General features: G+C 50.2%; 1 protein-coding gene across 1 annotated transcript; it reads left to right on the forward strand.

Annotated features, from left to right (window-relative positions):
• The first annotated feature begins 303 nt into the window (after positions 1-303).
• Positions 304-11,499, forward strand: Hpcal4 (hippocalcin-like 4). Its single transcript, NM_174998.4, has 5 exons — positions 304-424; positions 553-656; positions 5,515-5,683; positions 5,825-6,040; positions 7,458-11,499. The coding sequence occupies exons 3-5, from the start codon at positions 5,522-5,524 to the stop codon at positions 7,653-7,655; spliced, it is 576 nt and encodes a 191-aa protein (NP_778163.1). The 5' UTR covers positions 304-424; positions 553-656; positions 5,515-5,521; the 3' UTR covers positions 7,656-11,499.
• The last annotated feature ends 6,450 nt before the right edge of the window (positions 11,500-17,949 follow it).

A 17,949-nucleotide genomic window follows, 5' to 3' on the forward strand; every position in this document is an offset into this window, starting at 1 on the left:
TTTTTGCGAATCCACTTTAATCATCGGTACTTTTCGCTCCAAACTGTGACCCAGGCTCTGAGCCTCAGGGTTGAGGAACAGATGGGGGTACAGCCCTCTACAATCCTGGCGACTCCGGGAAGGTCAGCGCGGGCGGACGGGCGGGGCGCGCTCTTGTGGTAGCCTAGACTCACAGGCCACCCCATCCCCACCTGAAACCCTGCCTGTCACTCGGTGCCAGCCGAACCAATCGATGTCCAAAGTTGCTGAGAGGAGGCGGGTCTTATGCAAATCGTGTCGCCTTCGAGAAGCAAATAGTGATACAAGAACTGGGGAGGCGGCTCCGACGCGGACCCTACAGAGCCTGTCGTCCGCCTGATAGCCAGCCTTGTCCCCGCGGCCGCCCAAGCTCGGAGCCATCTAGCGACTCGGCGAGCGGCCTCAGGTAATGAGGGTGGGGCCGGGCCCTAGAAGCAACCTCGCGGGGCGGAGGCCCTGAGCCCCTCCTCCTCCGCCTTCCACTCCCATCCTCATCTGCTCAGATCCATCTTTCTGACCCTGGGTCTGTCATAGGTGGACAGCCATCTGGGAAGCCCGCCTTGGGCCAGGAACTTTCACTTCAAGCCGGGTCTCCAGTTCAAGAAGGAGGTACAGCTGCCTCCTTACCCCCAGCTCAGGTAAGAACAACCATTCCTCTGGCTCCAGTGCAAACACACGCGCACGCGCGCGCACACACACACACACACACACACACACTCTTACTTGGGGGTGTGTGGTGTCACTGGTGCTAGAAGAGAGGTTTCAGTCACCCTGTGTTCTCTTGCCTCTAGAACCAAGCCTCATGGAAACCTCTACTTGGAGGTAGCCCACACCGACACCAATAGTTCACTGTCATTCCCATCTCAGGGTCTTGTTCCCCAAAAGACCTCGATAGCAAATTCATTCTCTGACTACACTCTCTCTGCCCCTTATGCTGACAGCTCACAGCATACCTAAGGAAAGGATGAAGACCCCTGAGGCTCCTACTCCAGACCCATTCACCATCTCCCTTCTAGTAGCCTCCCAACTAGACAGGGGTTCCACACTCTTCTTCCTTTATCTTGCTTGGAGCATAAACCAGGGTTGCTCCTCCCAGAAGACCACCCCATAGCTCTAGCCTTTAAACCTCATCATCCCTCACACAGGAACGCACCAGGTCCTCTCTCTGTAACCCGGTCTTCTCTGTTCCTTTTGTGCCTGTTGCTCCCTCTCTCGGCTTCCTGTTGTTTGCAGAGATGAAGCCAAAGATGAGTCCATGTGGGCTCATTTTCTCCTTTCCCTATGTCTGAATGAGAAAGCAGAAGAGTGCAAGCCTTGCCTTCGCCTCGATCTCTGCTTGACTTTAGCCAAGGCTTTTCCCTCTCAGATTCTTCATGAGATAGGCAAAGAGCAGGACAGAGGAGGGTTCGATGAGATGGTCTTGAGTAGCCTTCCAGGTCTGACATATTCTGGTTCCACAGCTGATTACAGGAGAACAAAGCCCTGTTCAAACCATTAGGATATTTCTCAGAGGAGACCTGAGAGGCCCCATCCATCACTGTAGGGACATCCTTTTCACTCAGGCCAAGGTTCAGGCTACTCCCTCCTACATATCCTACAGCCTCATTCTCTTAGGGGCCTTTCCAGACCACCAGGCCACCCTGGCATGAAAGCTCCAAATTATAGGTGGTCAACACAGCTCACCTTGTATGAGTCACTTTTGCCTTTTATTATGAAGGGGAGGAACAAGACCTGGTTGTTACTGCCATTGCTGCTGCTTGTGGAAGAGCAAAGGGAGGAGAGGGAAAGAGAAAAATCTCCTGACCAGGGAGCTGTTGTCACCATGGCAACCGCTTCAGCACCAGCTTCTCTGAAGCTAGGCGAGGGTGTGGGATTATTGCCTCCTTCAGTCCCTCCTACTTTTTACTGTCATCTCTCCACTTGAACCCCCTAACCCCGGACCCCCTAGAAGAAGCCTCTGAGCACAGAGGAGGGGGCAGAGATTTTTGAAGCAAGGAGTACCTCCTCAAGTGAAGCATAGCCCTCCAGAAGGTACGACTTCAACAGAGCACGCACCCACATAGGCGCTGGTCTTTGCTTTGTAGCTGATGGGCTCCAGTTGACCTTGGGTGAACCTTTCTCTTCCCTGACTCTGAGTTCTATTGTCTTTGAAGTAGGCTTGATAGGAGATCACAGACAAACAAAACAGTGTGACATAGTACCAAGAGGAAGGGCATGTTGCTCTTCTCTCATAATCTAAGTGACATTCACTGAGCGTGACTATAGCCTAGGCTCTGCCTCCAAGCTTCTGCGGGATGCTCAGGTGCAGCAGGCACAGGAGAAAAACTTCCAGAAGACAGACTTAGAAACAATAAGAATCAGGAACCTTTCCCCCTATCCAAGATGCTCAGAAATTGTCTAAGTCCCATTGGAAGGGGGAAAGCTTGCTTAGGGGCAGAAAGACCTGGAGACTCTCCCCTGGAGTCCTAGATCATTAGATCAGTGTCAGAAGACAGTGCATGGGTGAGGGTTCCACACCATAGCCTCACAAGGTCTGCCTGTGCCCACAGGTTTGAGTTCATGCTGCTGCCTGACCACTGCTCATCTGGGAAAGGGCTGGTTGCAAGGAAGAATGTTTCAGGGAAGGAATGAAGGCAGGTTGCAGCTTGTGTCAGCCCAGAGAAGGGGGAAGGCAGAAAAACTCTTTAAGCACATAGGTGAAGTGGGATCTAGCTGAGATGCCTGGCTCTGGAGGAGGATGGGTAATGGGTAGAACAACAGAGGGAGGATGAAGAGCAACAGGTGGGCAGTTTGAAACAAGATTCTAGATGGTTTTGGAGTTTTAGAGTCTGGTCATGAATGTGTGGGTATAGCTATTTCTACCCTAACTTTGAGATTAGATTCTAGAAGATTCTGGAGTTTCAGAGGGTCACCTATACTATGCATTGTAACTATGGGAAATCATCCCTTGAAACAGAGGTATCAGAAGGAGGGCCCTTCCTGTGGGGCAAGTAAGCCCCGTGACCATGGGCCAACACAAGACCCGATGGCAAGCAGGACCTGAAGAAAAAGGGGGGGGAAATCTGAAATAATCCATAGGTTCTTTTTTCCTTCTCCTCAACCTCAGACCCAGGGGTGAGAGAGAGAGAGGCAGTGGGGATCAGTTGTTCAAACCAAGGGTGACTCTGGCTATAGCCAAGGTACTTATGGGCCTACACTAGGTTGGATATATAGTTGCTGCCAGTCAGAGATTCTGGGCTGCAGCTCAGGCAAAATGAACCTGCTGAGACCATAGGACCAGAGATGTTTTTCCCAGAAGGCAGGTGGAGGTGGAGAAAGTCTGTGCTGTGAAAGGACAGCCATGGTGTAGAGAGAATGGCTCAAGCAGGTGGTAGAGGTTCAGCCTGGATGCTCATTGGAACCCCTCCACTGCTCTCTCTCTCTCTCTCTCTCTCTCTCTCTCTCTCTCTCTCTCTCACACACACACACACACACACACACACACACACACACTAAAGTGAGGTAGGTAATCTCAGAGGGTGTTCCCTATTTTTCATTTCTGACAATCTAAGAGGAGGAGATGTTTTCTGATCCTCACTGGGTCTAGGGCCAAGTAGGGGCAGGGCACAGGCAAGGACCCTGAAGACAGAAGGTGGAAAGGTAACACAGGAGAGAGAAAAAGGGGAGCAGAAGGTGAGGACCACACAGACACCATGACACATACAGACGTGTGTGCTCTGACAGATTTGCAGCCTCATCCGTTGACACCCTCCCACACATAGACCCAGCCCCTCGTGCAGAAACTCAGGCACATCCTACAAGAGCCAAGGGGAAGAGGTTCTGCCTCCCCCATCAGACACCATTGCTCTCCTGTTTTTCAACTTCCTATGTATGCCTTGAGCTTACACAGTCTTTGCGGGTGGAAGCAGCTGAGGATGGTCCCTCGATTCCACCTATGGGTGGTCCAGAGGCACCCTTGGCTCTGCCACTGGTGCAGTCCCAAGCTCCTGAAGATAGCATGCTTCCCCCTCCCAGGCTTCTCCCGTAGAATTCCTCATCTTCTGGGGCTAGGAGGTTAGGAGTTCTAGAAGGATGTTGCCAGCTTCACTGCTCCTTGATTTCATGCACAGAAGAGGATCCTGAGGTTCAGAGCTATCCTGTAACTAAATTTCGGACCATATGTCTTGATTTCTGTGTTCATCTCAGTCCTAAATCCAGTCAGCCAGCTTCCTCCTTAGGACCTTTCAGTCCTTCCGCCTCTCTCCAGTTGAACTGTATGCTAAGTCCCTCCTCGTACTGCTCCGTCCTCTCCGTTTTAAGTCATCTTTCATTGAAGATTTGTTTTTATTGCTTGTAATGATGTGCAGGGGTGTGTTTTTACATGAGGACATGTGCACATGAGTGTAGGTGCCCTCAGTGGCCAGAGGTGTCAGATGTCCTGGAGCTGGAATGACAGATGGTTGTACTTGGCATGGGTGCTGGGTCCTCTGAAAGAGCTGCAAGTGCTTATAATCACTATGCCATCTTTCCAGCCTCAAGTCGTCTTGCACATTGCAGCCAAAGGAAGATTTAAAAAAAAACAAAAACAAAAAACCTCTAGATGTCCAGGACCTGGCATATTGTAAGCATCTCGTGTTGTGGAATGAATGTTAGCTTGCAAACATTTTAAAGCAAAGGCTTTAAAGCCTCCAGGTTGGCATGGAGCGAAGGCCCTTTATAGGCCGTCATCTATCTCTAGAAACCTCTTAGGAGCTACTGAAAGCTGGCTTGTCTTATCTTTATCTTCATATCAAGCCTAGGCCCTCAGCAAATACCCAGGGAGTGAATGGGTTAATGAAAAGCAAAATGTAATCAGGGTCATGTCTGCTCCAGGCTGGGACTTCTATTTGTACACAGGAAGGAAGGAGAGATACTTCCTGTGTGGGGCTCCCAGGAAGGCCTGGAGGAACTTGGGAAATGGTTCCTGGGGGACATTGGTAGGAGAGGAGCCTACCCTGGGGGGGAGGGTGCTGAGCCTACCCAGGGGGAGGATGCTGAAAGCAGACAGCCCTTGCTAGCCGGAAGTTAAGTTGAGGCTTTACCCTATTGACCAGGGGTACTGTGAATGATGGGAAGGTAAGGATGAAGATTGGGCCATATCCTATCCCCAGTCATTGAGAGGATCAGCTGCCACCTGGAAAGACTGGATATGTCCTTACAGGAGAGGTCTGCTCTGAAGTGTGGGGTGCTGTAAGAGGAGAGGATGTCCTCTTGTTGGGAGAGAGAACCCACTATCCAGAGAGTAGTCTCTATCTGAGAACGGGAGACAGGGAGCTGAGCACCTTGAAGGGAGGCAGAGCTCGCTGAATGGGTGGCTGGGGAAATGAGGAGGGACAGATGCTGACAGATGTTAGGAAGACGGGCTCCTTATGGAGCGGGGAGTGTGAAGAAGGGTCCAAGTTGGATGAGATTGGAGAGCCACTTTGCCCAGATGAGGTCCTACCCTGGGCCATGTTGAAGGAGCCCTCTGTCCTCCAGGCCCACCATGGGGAAAAACAACAGCAAGCTGGCCCCCGAGGTGCTGGAAGACCTGGTCCAGAACACGGAGTTCAGCGAGCAGGAGCTAAAGCAGTGGTATAAGGGTTTCCTGAAGGACTGCCCCAGTGGCATCCTCAACCTGGAGGAGTTTCAGCAACTCTATATCAAGGTACCCGGGTGGGGCGTGGCCTAGTGGGGTGGACAGGTACCGGGACCCCGAAAGCTGAAAGCTGGCAGAGCTCAGCAGGTTGGGCTAGGTGGGGAGGGTGAAGTTGTTGTCGCACCCCAATAATCCGCACCCCTGCCTCAGTTCTTCCCTTATGGAGACGCGTCCAAGTTTGCGCAGCATGCTTTCCGCACCTTCGACAAGAACGGCGATGGCACCATCGACTTCCGGGAGTTCATCTGCGCCCTTTCTGTCACCTCCCGTGGCAGCTTCGAGCAGAAGCTCAACTGGGCCTTTGAGATGTACGATCTGGACGGTGACGGCCGCATCACACGGCTGGAGATGCTGGAGATCATCGAGGTGCGGCTGGGGCTGGGTGGGCGTGCAGTGTTCTTGAGCCTAGCCACTTCCCAGCATTCCGCCACCACAGTTCTTTTGGTCCCTTGCACAGTGTTTAACCTGTGCGGTAGATGGTGACACCCCATTTTCTCTGTTTTTTAATTTTGCTTTCTGTCATGTGTTTTGATAGGAGACTCCTTCTAGTAAATCAATAAGTATATCTGGGTCATGCCAGGCAGTAAATGGTATGGAAATGAGCACAGTAAGGGAAGGGAGAGTGGTGGGGGCAAATGGGGAGGAGCTAACTCGTCCAGTCTGCAGAGTGAACCACTCACTCGGGTGAAGCTGGGTTTGCATAGCTCACAGTGTGGTAAGAGGTCCCGGGCAGAAGGGCTGTGAGCAGAGGTGGGAATGGTGGCAAGATGATCCGACAGAGAGCATTGATCCTTGAGGCATTGAGGCAGAGAAGCATGTCAGTAGCAGAGGCCTAGAGACCAGTTAGAAGACTGCCTCAGAAACCCAGTTAGGAGCTGGAAGAGGCTGCCTTCATCACGCACAGACTGTGGGAATGGTGGAAAGCAAGTCTACATAGGGCCCACTAGAGAATTTGAGTTGGCGTGTTTGGAGCTGAAGAACTGGCTGTATGTGTGAGAAGGAGGGGAGAGGAGAATGACAGAACTAAGCACGGTGGCTCACTTCTGTAGTCCCAACACTCAGGAAGCTAAGGCACAAGGATTGTGAGTTCAAGGACAGGCTGAGCAACATCCTGAGTTCCAAGCTATAGATGGGCTATAGATGAGAAACATTGTCTCAGAGAATGGCTTGGGGTTTTGTTGTTGTTGTTGTTGTTTTATTTTGTTTTGTTTTGAAATCTAGCAGAATAAGTCCTTGCTTGCTGAGACAGGGAATTCTAGAGGCATGACAATTGGGAAGTGAGTTAAAGAGTTGAGTTTGATTCATTTAAAGTGCTTATTAGGTTGATAACATAAACAATATCATATATGTTGTTTGGGTGTGGTAGCGCATGCCTTTAATCCCAGCACTCAGTTAGGCAGAGGCAGGTGGATCTTTGTGAATTCAAAGCCAGCCTGGTCTGCATGGTGAGTTCAAATACAGCCTGGTCTACATAGCGAGTTCCAGGCCCCTCAGAGTTACATGATTGGACCCTGTGAGGTCAGAGAACAACTTGGTGGAGTCAGTTCTTTCCTTCCACCTTTAGGCAGGTTCTGGAGACCAAACACGGGTCATCAGGCTTGTGTAGCGAGTACCTGTACCCGCTAAGCCAGCCAGCCCTAAAAAGCCAGTCTTAACGGCCCTACTCTCCTTCTAGTGTCTCCACCCTCCTCCAGTGTGCCCCCAGTCCACCCCAGATCCCTTGTATTCTTCCCCAGTCCTCCCTGCCAGTTGGGTGTTCACACCTCCGTCTTCGCTCCATCAGGCTATCTATAAGATGGTGGGCACCGTGATCATGATGCGCATGAACCAGGATGGGCTCACACCCCAGCAGCGTGTGGACAAGATCTTCAAGAAGATGGACCAGGATAAGGATGACCAGATTACGCTGGAGGAGTTCAAGGAGGCGGCCAAGAGTGACCCGTCCATCGTGTTGCTCCTGCAGTGTGACATGCAGAAGTAGAGGCCGGTGAGGGGCAGGGCCCCTGGCCAGGAAAGGCATGGCAACCTTCCAACCTGATGTCCTCTCTGCTGGCCCACCCCCGGGGGGAGGGGCGTTCCAGCCTCACTCTCTAGCTCACCCACTCCTCTGTCCAAGCCTTTCTCTCCTCAGTCAAGTTCCTCGAGCGACCACCACCTCATTCTGTAAAAGAGACAGGTCCTCTCAAGTAGCCTGTCCTCAGATAGTCTGTCACTAGCTCCACCTCTAGCCTTGGCCTAGAACCAACATCCTTTGGGCTTAGGAGAGTTGGCTTTTGACCCCAGAGGCGAGGTTAAGGAGGGGCTGAGGACTTGCTTTGCAATCCTGTTGTTCCCAGGATTATGGTCCAAATAAACAGCATGGTCCCACAGGCCCCCAGTCAAAGGGCCAAACCGGGTCTGTCCCGGGCTATCGGGATTCCCCGAGAGGTGGTCTCTGCCCTGCTCCCTTGCTCTACCTGGCCCCTCTGGCCCCAGTCTTTGGAACGTTCAGTGAGTCCTTTCTTCAGCTAATGCTTGTTGAACACTTGCCCCATGCCAGGCACCTGAAGGTGCTAAGAATACGGTTGTTTACAGAAACCCATCCCATGCCCTCTGGAAGCTCACAGGGTAGCGAGACAACTGCCAAGGGTTGCAGTCTCGGACAGGATGGTGGAACACAATGGAGATGAAGGTGTGAGGTAGCTGGCACGCTGTCAGAACTAGTGTGTCCTCCAGCTGGTGCCACCCAAAGCTGCAGAAAGTCCAACTGAAAAACCTGTGGAACTTTAGGTGCCACGTGGGTGGATGTTTTAAGAAAAACAAAATTTTATGTAATATTTATTTTTTTAGTGCCCTTTCAAAGACATAAGATCATTTTATTAGACTATAAAAATATACTCTATATTACTTGATTTCTTAAAAAAAGATTTAAATGAATATAAAAATGCTGATGTTCAAGGGGGGAAAATGTTTAGGCAAAAGCGGTAGGGCCACCATCAGGTCTGGAGAACCCGTACTCTCGCCACCAGCAGTTCCTGCTGTCTCTGCTATGTCCCTTTATTACCTTTTCTCAATTCCACAAGTGACTTTTCTGTCGCACACCTTGGGTGCTGACATCAGAGTAAGAAACGAAACTTACCATGGGCAAACGCAGTTCATTCCCACGGCCCGGTACCATGGGCATGCGCAGTTCATTCCCATAGCGCAGTATCATGGGCAAGCGCTGTTCATTCCCACATCTCGGTACCATGGGCAAGCACAGTGCATACCCACATCTCGATAGCTTGTTTCTGAGTTTGGGTTGGTTTTTCAGGGATCGGCTTATTCTTTCACAGCCTAAGATAGAAGGAGCTAGAAGAAAGGGATCTTGCGGCTGTTCAGGCTTCGGGGGCTGCGCTTATCTATGGACCAAATGCTTAAAGAATGTGCTGGGCGTACTCCGTGCAAAAGGCTTTTCCTAAACCCTTCCGTCCTAGATCTGCCAGGTAATCTACTTTGTCACCTTCCAAGCTCACCAGCCTCGCTTTCTGAATTTTAAGGTCTATGAGCTAACTAGTGTGCTGCATGCTTTCCAGAAAAATCCACCTGCTTCTTCCAGTTCCTCGCTTCACTTTCGCCTACGCTTCCTTGCGATCAGAGGTTGGCTTTGATGTGCGATGACAGTTGGCTTCCTCTTGAGCTGCTGTGAAAACAGTCTAGTACAGAGATGCTGTCAGCCAGGGTGGGCGTAGAGAGAGCTTGAGAAGCTGGGGCGTGTGGTGGCGGAGATTGCCCTGCAGAAGATACGCTATTTGCCACTTACTTCCGAGTGCTCACCTCCCTTCTGGTAGAAATGTTTGTAGATTCTGACCTGTGGTCCAAAGTTCTGTCAGACTTTCCTTCTTGTGGCCTTTGGAGGGAGCAAGCCACCTTCTTCCTGACCTGCCTATCCAGGCCACGTGCTAAGGGTGAGGAATTCTTAGCCTCAAGTGGTACTAGCAGTTGTTTATCTGGTGATGCTTCGTGGGGTTGCTCCATAGCTCTGGCACACGGCCTGCTAAGCATGTCTTTTGCTATCATCAGTGCCACAGACACATAAATACCCAACCACCTTGCTCAGCTGGGACCTGGATCTTCTAGTGAAAAGCTTTTCCTTCCCCCCAAATGTTTAATCTAGCCCAACCCACAATGACACAGAATTTCTTGGCTTTCTAAGGCTTGTATCTGCCTGCATCTCATTTTGTCCTCACAGCCCAAGGAGATAAGGGTTTTACCCAGGCTTGGAAGCTAAAGTTAAGGGTTGAGGGAGAGAGGTCTCTTGTATGAGAGACACACAATGCTAAGACTCGAACGCAAGGCTCTCCAAGAGTCTCTTCTCTGCTCCATCTGATTTGTCCAGATGCTAACTGCAAGACAAATCGACTTTTATCCTTTCAGAAGTTTCCTGCCAAGAACTTGCTGAGGCTACAGTCTTCCGAAAAGGAGGAGGAGCTTGAAGTCTCTCCACTTTCAAGCATCCTCTCGTAGCTTCTGGGCAGCTTTGCAGTGCTGTTCTTGGAGGCTGCTAATCAAGTCCTGGAAGCATCTTGTGTTGTCTTCTCCACTATCTTCCTTCCCCAAAGAATTGCTTTTCTTTTTCCAAGTTGGTAGGCAAGTCCTACCCATGAGACAGATCACTCTAGGCTTCTAGTCACCCACTCACGGGCAATATTTGCTGCTTAAGGCCAAGGGTTTCAGACAGCCAACAGGCCTCAAACTGGCTCTGCCCTCTTGCTCATGGGAGAAGCCACAGACAGGTCGAGCCTTGCTCCCACATTCTCCTGGGTGTCTAAAACTCAGTATGCCCAGGAGACCATGTGGTAGAGCGCCCGTCCCTGCCTTGGGAAGAGAGAGATCTCCCATCTCCACTCCGGCTTGGGAAGCACTTAGCATGAAGCACAGGTCAGCAGAGATCTGGGTATGACTCGCACAGGCATGAAAACCTAAATGCAGATAAAACACTGGCATACCAAGTTCTCCTTCGAGGTTCTGTATCCTCTTACAAAAAGTCTGTGAATCTGGTGGTTCCAAATTTAGCCTTCTCATGCCTGCTATCCTCATTCATCCTTTCTGGCTAAGTGATGAGCCCCTTATTTCTCATCCCTAAAAATCCCCAGCGTAGGCTGCCTTGTGTGCCGCTGCGATCCGTGCAGCTGCGTAATTACTCGCGTACCTTTGAAATGAAGAGAAAGCCAAGCCCATTGGCCAAGGCACCAATTCCTCTCTGCTCTGGCAATGGCAGAGCCTCAAAAGCAGAAATCCATTTAACGCAGAAGGTTATGGAAGCAAGAAAAGGACACGCTGGTCTTCCCAGGCAGGGCAGTGAGCAGACACTGTAAATATTTTTACACAAAATTTATTAAAGCAAAAGTCATTTCCTGAAGATCCACCCTGGGTGAGGCTTTGTGTTGGCTTTAGAAATCACCACGGGGCTAAGAATACATTTCCTACATAGCTGCTTCATTGTGCTTAAAGGAAGCAAAGAAGTCACGTGCTAAATTTTAAAGTCTCAGAAAAACATGGGTTTTGTTTTCTACCCCCTAGACTTTTCAGGGTTTTCTCTTCTTAGCTTTGTCGGAGTATGGGGTAGGACAGGGTCTCTAGGGATGCATGGGTCCCTCTGCTTGGTGGAGGCTGCCCAGGTGCATGGTCTTCTAAGCAGTGAGGAAGCCTAGGTGTATCCCAGTTCACTATGGGAGCCCCAGTGTAGCCCTGTCCCCTCCGGACATGCTGCTTCTAATTGTGTTCACAGCAACCATCTTCACTGATCAACCCTGTGCCACGTGGTGTGTGTTTTTCCCACTGACAATGAATAAAAGGTGTGACTGTACAAGCTCTGTTCTTTGCTAAACTGGGCTGGGTGGGGTTAGGGTGGGGCAAAGGGAAAGAGGCCAGGAAACTTCACAGAGTTTCCTTGGGGATCAAGCTAGATCTTCAGTCTGGCAGTGTCTTAGTCAGGATTTCTATTCCTGCACAAACACCATGACCAAGAAGCAAGGTGGGGAGGAAAGGGTTTATTAAGCTTACACTTCCACGTTGCTGTTCATCACCAAAGGAAATCAGGGCAGGAACCCACATAGGGTGGAAACTTGGAGGCAGAAGTGGAGGCAGAAGCCACGGAGGAATGCTGCTTACTGGCTTGCTTCCCCTGGCTTGCTCAGCTTGCTTTCTAATAGAACCCAAGACTACCAGTCCAAGGGTGGCATCACCCCCAATGGGCCCTCCCCTCTTGATCACTAATTGAGAAAATGCCTTACAGCTGGATCTCGTGGAGGCATTTCCCCAAGAGGGGCTCCTTTCCCTGTGATAACTTTAGCTTGTGTCAAAATGACACACAAAACCACCCAGTACAGGCAGGGATTCTAGTCAGATAGATCCCACTTAAGTTACTTCAAAGAAAAAGGGAAACATCACAAAGGGTCCCAAAGATAGACAACTGAGGACATATGGGCCAGTCTGGGGATATAGCTCAGTTGGAAGAGCATTTGCTCAACATGCACAAAGCCATGGATGATCCTCCATACTGTGTAAGGTGGATATGGAAGCACATGCCTATGGCCCCAGAACTTGGAAGGTAGAAACAGGAGAATGGAGACTTCAAGGTCTTTCCAGGCTACATTAGTAAGTTCAACCCCAGCCTTAGACATGAGTCCTTGTCTAAAACTCAAAAATAAATAAGGTCTAGGCTTGGGGCTGGGGAGATGGCTCAATGGTTAAGAACACTGACTGCTCTTCTAGAGGTCCTGAGTTCAATTCCCAGCAACCACATGGTGGCTCCCAACCATCTATAATGGGATCTGATGCCCTTTTTTGTTATGTAGAAATACACACAAATAGAGCAATACATAAGTAGATAAAACTTTTTAAAAGGAGGGGGTTCTGGGGCCTCTAAACTAGAACTGTAGAACTGGCAACTGGACCTCTCCCTTTCAACCCTGGGGTCATGGGCTTTGAGTCTCTGGGTAGTGGTTGCTTTCTGGTTGGTTTGTTTGTTTGTTTGTTTAAGACAGGGTCCCACTATGTAGCCCAAGCTGGCCTTACTCTCCTAACATCTAACCTCTTGAGTGCTAGGATTACAGAACTGTTTCACCATGGCCAGAAGGATGCTGATGGCAGGAGACATTGGTAGGAGGCATCCTAAGAAGTAGATAGTTGCTGGCAGTAAGCTGGGCTACAGTCCTTATGTTGTTTCTGCACAAATCAAGAAAAGAGACTCTTCTGAGCAGAAGCAAGCATGCAACCAAGCAGCAAACAGCACCTTGAATTCATTAGAAAAATATGACCAGGGTATGGTGGTGCACACCTTTAACACCAGCACTCAGGAGGCAGAGGTAAGCAGATCTATGTGAGTTGAGTTAAGAGACCAGCCTAACCTACATAGTGAGCTCACATAGTGAGACCTTGGGGAGTGGGTGGGTAGGAGGAAAGAGGAAAGAGGAGAAGAGGAGGGGGGAGGAAGAAAAGGAGAGAGAGAGAGAGAGAGAGAGAGAGAGAGAGAGAGAGAGAGAGAGAGAGAGAAAGTCCTCCTCTGCACAAATAAAGCCCTGCCATGCCTGTGTACTCAGTTTAACAAGGAGAGCACATGTCAGACTTCAGCCCTCACCTGCCCTGCTGGTCAGAATCACTGTAGTATAAACCTGTTCCATCATCCACAGGAACCCAGTCTAATCCCTCACAGCTCCTAAGATGTGGTAGGAGCCGCCTAGGAGGAAGTGGTGAAAGGCTCTTTTCTAAATGTCCCCTTAACAGCCAGAGGGGTTTGGGGGCATCACAGGTGGAGGTGCTGGCTGCCTTCGGAGACGCTCCATTGCTTTTTCAAGGGTTTCCTCAAGGACGCCTGTAGTAAGCAACTTTCTTGGCAGGAAGCAATTAGGACAGAGGAAGGCAGCTGACCGGCCTCAGGGTAGCCAGAGGAGACTGCTTGGAAGTCTGACTCAGTAGCCCGAGAACCTGAAGTTGCTGCTCCCAGCGGAAGCCACACTGTGGGGATGGGAAGTCCTGTCCCCTACCTTCCTAGAGATGCAAAGGGCCATGGTTGCCTTCTTGTCAAATGCCTCAGAAGCTCTCACCAGGCAGGTGGCTGCACCCCCTACTTTTAGTCTTGCCTTCTACCTCACCTAAAAGACAGAGTGACCTTTTTAAAGCACACATCACGCCAGCTTTTCAAGGGCTCTTCCCCTGCATCATGGTCTGTTACATAAATAGCCCTCAAGGCCCTGCACGATCTGTCACCAGTGACCTGAGAAGCCTTAATCATTTTTTGGAGGGGGGGAGGGGGGGATTAAGACAGGGTTTCTCTGTATAGCCCTGGCTGTCCTGGAACTCACTCTGTAGACCAGGCTGGCCTCGAACTCAGAAATCCGCCTGCCTCTGCCTCCCAAGTGCTGGGATTAAAGGCGAGAGCCACCGCTGCCCGGCTGAGAAGCCTTAATCTCAAATTCCCATTTTCCTCCTGCAGCCTGCACTGGAGCCACCCTGGATCCCTTCCCTGGGTTCTCTTAGCCCAGGTATTCATCTAAGCATTGCTCTTCTCCAGGCCACTGGTTCCCTTGACTCAACCTTTTGTGAAGACAGGCAATCCTCCAGCAACAGCCCCTCGTGTTTACACAGTCCATCACAGTCAGCGGACCTTCCTGTGTGGTTCCCTGGCAGCCAGGCCAAGCACACTTAAATCTCTATAGTTTGGATATAAAGTGGGGACCTAGCTGGAGACTACATCACTAGGGGTGGATCGTTGTGACCACAGTGTCCCTCTACCAGGACACCGGCCTCTTCGTGGAATCTGGAACAACAGGTGTTTGTTCCAGCTGTCCGACTGAGCCTTGTAAACCAATGTAAAATCTTAAGTCCTTTAACTTCTTTCTGATGGATATTTTGTCATAGCTACACAAAAGTGACTGATACACTCCGCTTTCCTCAACAGATGGAAAGGAAGACTCAGAGGGTGGCTGCTCTACCTGGGTTGGGGGACTTGAACTCAGAAGTGTTGACATCAAAGTCATTGCTTACTGTACCTTCTCAGCTATGGGAGCAAACACAAATGTGAAGGGGGCAGGGCAGCAAGGCTGGAGATAGGCAGAAAGAAAGAGCCAAGGGGAGAGATGGTTACATGAAGGGGTGGGACAGGTGCCACAGGTCTCACTAAATTCTAGCCAATGGAGCCTGGTCTGCAGCTCAGACCTTCGAACAAACCCTTTCACAAGGGTCACCTGAGAGCATCAGAAAATACAGATATTTAAATTATTCATAACAGTAGCAAAATTACAGGTATAAAGTAACAAGGAAAAATAACTTTAGAGTGGAGGGTTGCCATGCCATGAGAAATTGTGTTAAAGGGTCTCAGCATTAGCAAGGCTGAGAACCAATGTCCTGGAAGGTCTGTTGGCAGTTTATCATCTGAAGACAGTTCAGTTCCTGGAGTGCAGGAGGGCAAAACTAAGGAATCCCGACAGCCATGATCTCAGGGAGACCCGGGCAAGCCAGGAGAACAGTCAGAAACGCAGAGGTTGACAAGGACAGTGGGGCATCCATTCTCTAACCCTTCACACAGTGTCAAGGCAAAGCTCTGAAAGGGACTGTACATAAGTCTAAGTGGGAACATTTCATGGCTTGGGACAGACACCCAGTCCTGTTGGTGTGAGCCAAGAGGCATGAGTTAGGTAGGACTTCTGCTTTCAGATGAAACTACAGGGCATGGAGCATGCACCCCATAGTCTCAGTGCTCAGGAGACCTAGGCAAGAGGTTTGTCTTGAGTTTGAGGTGAGCGTTGGCTACATTGTGAGCTCTAGGACAGCTTTAGCTACTGTGTAAGACTCTGTCTCAAAATAAACAAACAGAAACAAAACATGAAAAAAAGTACAAGTTAAACAAGCTTAAGTGAACAAGGCTTTTTGGCTCACAGAATTAGAAGCTTGGTTCCCACTGGATCTGGAGACTCAGTGTGGCACCCTCTCCCACTACTTCCTCTCCCTCTCCTTCTCCTTCTCCCATCCCCCTCTAACATCACTGATCTGCACAGGCTTCTCTGTATTCCTTTACCTGCCACAGGGAAGGTCGGCTCTCCTGCTCACATTGTCCCCAGTTAAAACCCCAAGGGGTTAGCTGGACATGGTAACACATGCCTTTAATCCCAGCACTCAGGAGGCAGACAGAGGCAGGCGGATTTCTGAGTTCGAGGCCAGCCTGGTCTACAGAGTGAGTTCCAGGACAGCCAGGGCTACACAGAGAAACCCTGTCTCAAAAAACCAAAATCAAAAACAAACAAAAAAAAAAAAAAACCCAAACCAAACAAACAAACAAAAAACCAAGCAAACAAAAAGCAACAAAACAAAGCCAACAAACAACACAAGTTGGGGAGGGGGAAGTTTCCCAGCATCCATATGACTACTCAGAAGGAGTGACCCCGTCATCCTTCTGTCAGGCAGTAAGTCCAGGGACATAGCTGAGCACATGCTGTTCCTTGAAGACTGGGAAGATGGACTTATTATCATAAGTAGCCAAGGAAAGCAGGGGCATCAAGCGAAAGAATGGCTACCAACTTTCTTCTCTGGGACATCCATTGAACGGCAGAAAGAACCCCGTGGGAAACTGAGCTAACTTACATTTCCAGGACCCCAGCCCCGCTGCAGGGAGTAATCACCCCACTTCTCAACCATTCAGCCTTTAAAAAGAGAAAGTCATGGAAATCGGGAGAGAGCCACAATAGCCAGGGCTTACGGAGCTGTGACCAGAGGCAGCACCCTCGGGGCAAGGCTTCACTCACGGGGTCCTCTGTCCGTCCGTTCGTCCCCATATTCTACCTGGTGGTCACCTCAGTTGGCTCACAAAGACTTCTCTGCTCACATCCCTCTGTTTGAGGTGGAGTTTGACCACTCTGCAGGGGCTCATTTAGGTGGACGTCTAACACTTCATAACACCCACTGTCTTGCCTGAGGCTGACACCCAACCCCACATTCTAAAGAAAGGGAAATTTGACTTTCCCAGGTCATCCTTTCAAGCCAGCCACACAGATCCAAATTGCTGGGGATGGATTCCCTTTTATGTAAGCAAATCTCTCTCTCTCTCTCTCTCTCTCTCTCTCTCTCTCTCTCTCTCTCTCTCTCTCATACACACACACACACACCCCAATCCATCCAAATCTGGAAACATCTGAACTTACTTTACCAATCTTATTATTTTTTAACTTCCCCTCTCATTTACCCAAATCTACGCTACTGCTTTTCCAGTGGAGATATCTCTGTTCACTCCAGATAAAGGGTGGTACCCAAAGGCTCGGCTTACTGAGCTGGTGAGTTCACTGGGGTTACTAACATGTGTGTGGGTGAGGGTTATTTACAGGAATCTGAGCAACTCTGGAAACTGCATCACCAAAAAGCCCAGCACGGGTGCTGACTCAGGAAAACTGAAACACTGGAGTTCCCTGTGTGACCTGAGGGCAGCTACACCACCAAAGGTGCCCTTCCTCTCCCAACAGCGGGTAACTTTGATATCTGTATAACTAGGCAGGGACCCCAAATCTTTAGAATTCTCTAGGCTCCCCGAATCTTTTGAGTTTCTTGGGCCTCAGAGCCTCCCAGGAGGGAGTGTTTCGATCAGGAGGAAATAACTACAGTACAAAGTTTACTTGGTTCCTTCTAGACATGGTGGAGGCTGGACAGAGCTCCACTCTGTCCCAGGGGTCTCAGGCAAAGGAACCTCACCACCACCACCACCACCACCACCACCACCACCACCACCACCACCACCACCCGTCAGCTAAACCAATGTTTTTCAGGCATCTCCAATCCATGTCGGAGAGATGGCTCTGCCTTGAGGCAGATAATTCAGAGCTCTGCACCAGCGTGAAAAATACCCTGAAATTCCAAAATGCTAGGCTAAAATCCTTTGGGTTCTAGACTCCATTCCTCCCTTCCTTTCCTCACAACTGTAACCATCTCAAGTTCAGCGCGCGGGACTTGAAAATGCACGCCCCCTGCTGGCCAACAGGGGAGCCGACATGAATCCAGTCCCTTGGAATCACTCTTGACTGTGTCGCCCATTAGGCGAGCATAACATCGCCTTAGATTCAAGAGCCCCTTCGCCTGTGTAAGAACTGTGTCCCACACTTTCCCCTACACGCAATGAGGCTTCCTGTTCATGAACCAGGCTGTCCATCCAACACTTCCCTGGGTCCAAGGATAGACTGGAATGTGGAGAAAGGCGACGGATCACGCAGGGTCCAATGCTGGCATCTGATAGGGGTAGGAGACCTGTTAGTTTGGAGGAGCGCTTACTATTC

The sequence above is a fragment of the Mus musculus genome, chromosome 4 (assembly GCF_000001635.26).
Source record: "Mus musculus strain C57BL/6J chromosome 4, GRCm38.p6 C57BL/6J".
Classification (NCBI taxonomy): domain Eukaryota; kingdom Metazoa; phylum Chordata; class Mammalia; order Rodentia; family Muridae; genus Mus; species Mus musculus.